The sequence below is a fragment of the Capsicum annuum genome, chromosome 2, assembly GCF_002878395.1.
Source record: "Capsicum annuum cultivar UCD-10X-F1 chromosome 2, UCD10Xv1.1, whole genome shotgun sequence".
Classification (NCBI taxonomy): Eukaryota; Viridiplantae; Streptophyta; class Magnoliopsida; order Solanales; family Solanaceae; genus Capsicum; species Capsicum annuum.
Window position 1 is genome coordinate 116,390,512 of NC_061112.1, and position 2,434 is coordinate 116,392,945.

Genomic DNA, 2,434 nt, shown 5'->3' on the forward strand with positions numbered 1-2,434 from the left:
TTTTTTTATTATAGTGGATAAGTAAAGATTATCGGATGAATAGATAAAAAATAGAGGGAGTAAAAGAAGAAAATTCTATAAACGTTAGAAAATGATTTGTGAATAAAGTAGGTGAAAACATATAATATTATTCTATACCACGTATGTTTAAGGTTTGAATTTTGAAAGTTTGAAACTAAGCTCCTCTAATTTCTCCCCAGCCAAAACTATAAATTGAAGTTCTTTGTTTCCATTTTCTCCATTATCAAAATTTGCAACAACAAATCAATATGACTACTTTCAAGAAGTTAACAATCTTTCTCTTTCTCTCACTTTGCCTTTCACCATCATGGGCCAACAACACTCATGATGACTTTCTTGAATGCCTTCATCACAAATTTAGGAACTCAAACTCAGTATCACAAGGCATCTACACTCCTAAAAACTCATCATATTCCACCATTTATAACTCCTTTTTAGGTAATCGTAGGATAACCTCCGACTCCAAACCATCTATTATTTTCACTCCTAGTGATGAGTCTCAAATTCAGGCAGCTATACATTGTTCCAAGAAGCATGACCTACAGATCAGAATTCGAGGCGGTGGACATGACTATGAGGGACTTTCATACATTTCTGAAACCGTTTTTGTCATTATTGATCTTAGGAACCTAAGATCAATCTCCATTGATACCAAAGACAAAACTGCTTGGATTCAAGCTGGCGCGACCCTTGGGGAAGTTTACTATAGAATTGCGGAGAAAAGTAAAACATTAGCCTTTGTTGCTGGGGTTTGTCCAACTGTTGGAGTTGGTGGACACTTTAGTGGTGGAGGCTATGGCATGATGTCACGAAAATTCGGTACAGCTGCTGATAACATCATCGATGCTAAGCTAATCGATGCCAATGGAAAAATCCATGATCGAGAATCAATGGGTGAGGATCTCTTTTGGGCTATTAGAGGAGGTGGAGGGACTAGTTTTGGTCTCATTACCTCATGGAAGGTGAAGTTACTCGATATTCCAGAAAAGGTGACCGTATTCAATGTGACACGAACCTTGGAACAAAATGCAACTCAACTAGTCTACAAATGGCAACATATCGCGCACAAAGTTGATGATAATCTTCTCCTCAGGCTCTTCCTGAAGAGTAGTCAATCTCCATTCAGCCGTGGGCAAAGGACTATCCACGCCTTTTTCACTACATTGTTCCTTGGAGGAGTGGATGAACTTCTTCCCGAAATGCAAAAGAGCTTCCCGGAACTAGGATTAGTGAAAGAAGATTGCATTGAGATGACTTGGATCGAATCTATACTCTTCTTTGCCGGTTTCCCAAGGGGCATACCAATTGAGTTGTTACCAATAATTTGGAAATTCACCTCTAATAATCAAACCTCATTCTTCAAAGGGAAATCAGACTATGTCCAACGTCCAATTTCTATAAATGGTCTTGAAGGTATATGGAAACTATTCAACCAAGTAGGTGAAAATGCAGCCGAATTACAGTTTAGTCCCTATGGAGGAGAGTTGAGTGAATTCTCTGAATCTGAAACACCTTTTCCTCATAGAGCTGGAAACATATTCATGATCCATTATGGTGTGAATTGGGAAAAAATGGAAAGTTCTGAAAAACATCTATCTTGGATTCGAAAACTTTATGGATACATGGCTAGGTATGTGTCAAAATCTCCTAGAGCTGCATATTTCAACTATAGAGATCTTGATTTGGGAGTGAACAACAAAGGAAACACAAGCTATGCACAAGCAAGAATTTGGGGGGAGAAATATTTCAAGAACAACTTTGATAGATTGGTGAAAGTGAAGACTAAAGTTGATCCAACAAATTTCTTTAGGAATGAACAAAGTATTCCTCCTCTATTGTCTAAAGCTTAGTGGTAATTTATGCTCTCTACAAATTAAAGCCATCACCCATTATCTCAAAATAAGGCTTTTTGTATAGTTCTGTCACGTATATACTACTAGTCTACTACTATAGTACTCAAAAATGAATGTAGCCACGATGTTCCAATGATTGTATATAAGATATATATTGTTTAATTAATGAATATTTTTCAAGTAATTAATTTTCTATTAAATGTTATTCGTGACTCTTGGGTCGTTTGATAGCTGGTTAGAATTAGACAAGATCGCGCGTAAGAATACACAAATTCCCTCATAACTTAATGCATATATTAGTTAAGCGGGTTTCTAAATCACAAGCCAAGCATCGTATAAATTTTTTACATCAATAACTAATTAATGACTTCCTAATTAGCCATCCAACACTATAAACTCTTCCAAACAAGCTTGTGTAATAAATTGATAAATCACTTTAGTCGCGAACCTATGGAGATCCTCTACCATGAAGAGCTTACGAATTTCTAAAAAGAAATAAGCAAAGTAACTTAGGTTATTTTTAATGAGTTTATTAAGTTATATACATCATCATTAGTATA

The 2,434-nt window shown here is 35.9% G+C and overlaps 1 protein-coding gene across 1 annotated transcript; it reads left to right on the forward strand.

The window, feature by feature from the left end:
- Positions 1-226: 226 nt before the first annotated feature.
- Positions 227-2,058, forward strand: LOC107859064 (berberine bridge enzyme-like 13). The gene has a single exon (XM_016703945.2). The coding sequence runs from the start codon at positions 270-272 to the stop codon at positions 1,869-1,871; it is 1,602 nt and encodes a 533-aa protein (XP_016559431.2). The 5' UTR covers positions 227-269; the 3' UTR covers positions 1,872-2,058.
- The last annotated feature ends 376 nt before the right edge of the window (positions 2,059-2,434 follow it).

Excerpts from the sequence above, each read along its gene's own strand:
- LOC107859064 (XM_016703945.2), top strand. The coding sequence starts at position 270 with ATGACTACTTTCAAGAAGTTAACAATCTTTCTCTTTCTCTCACTTTGC.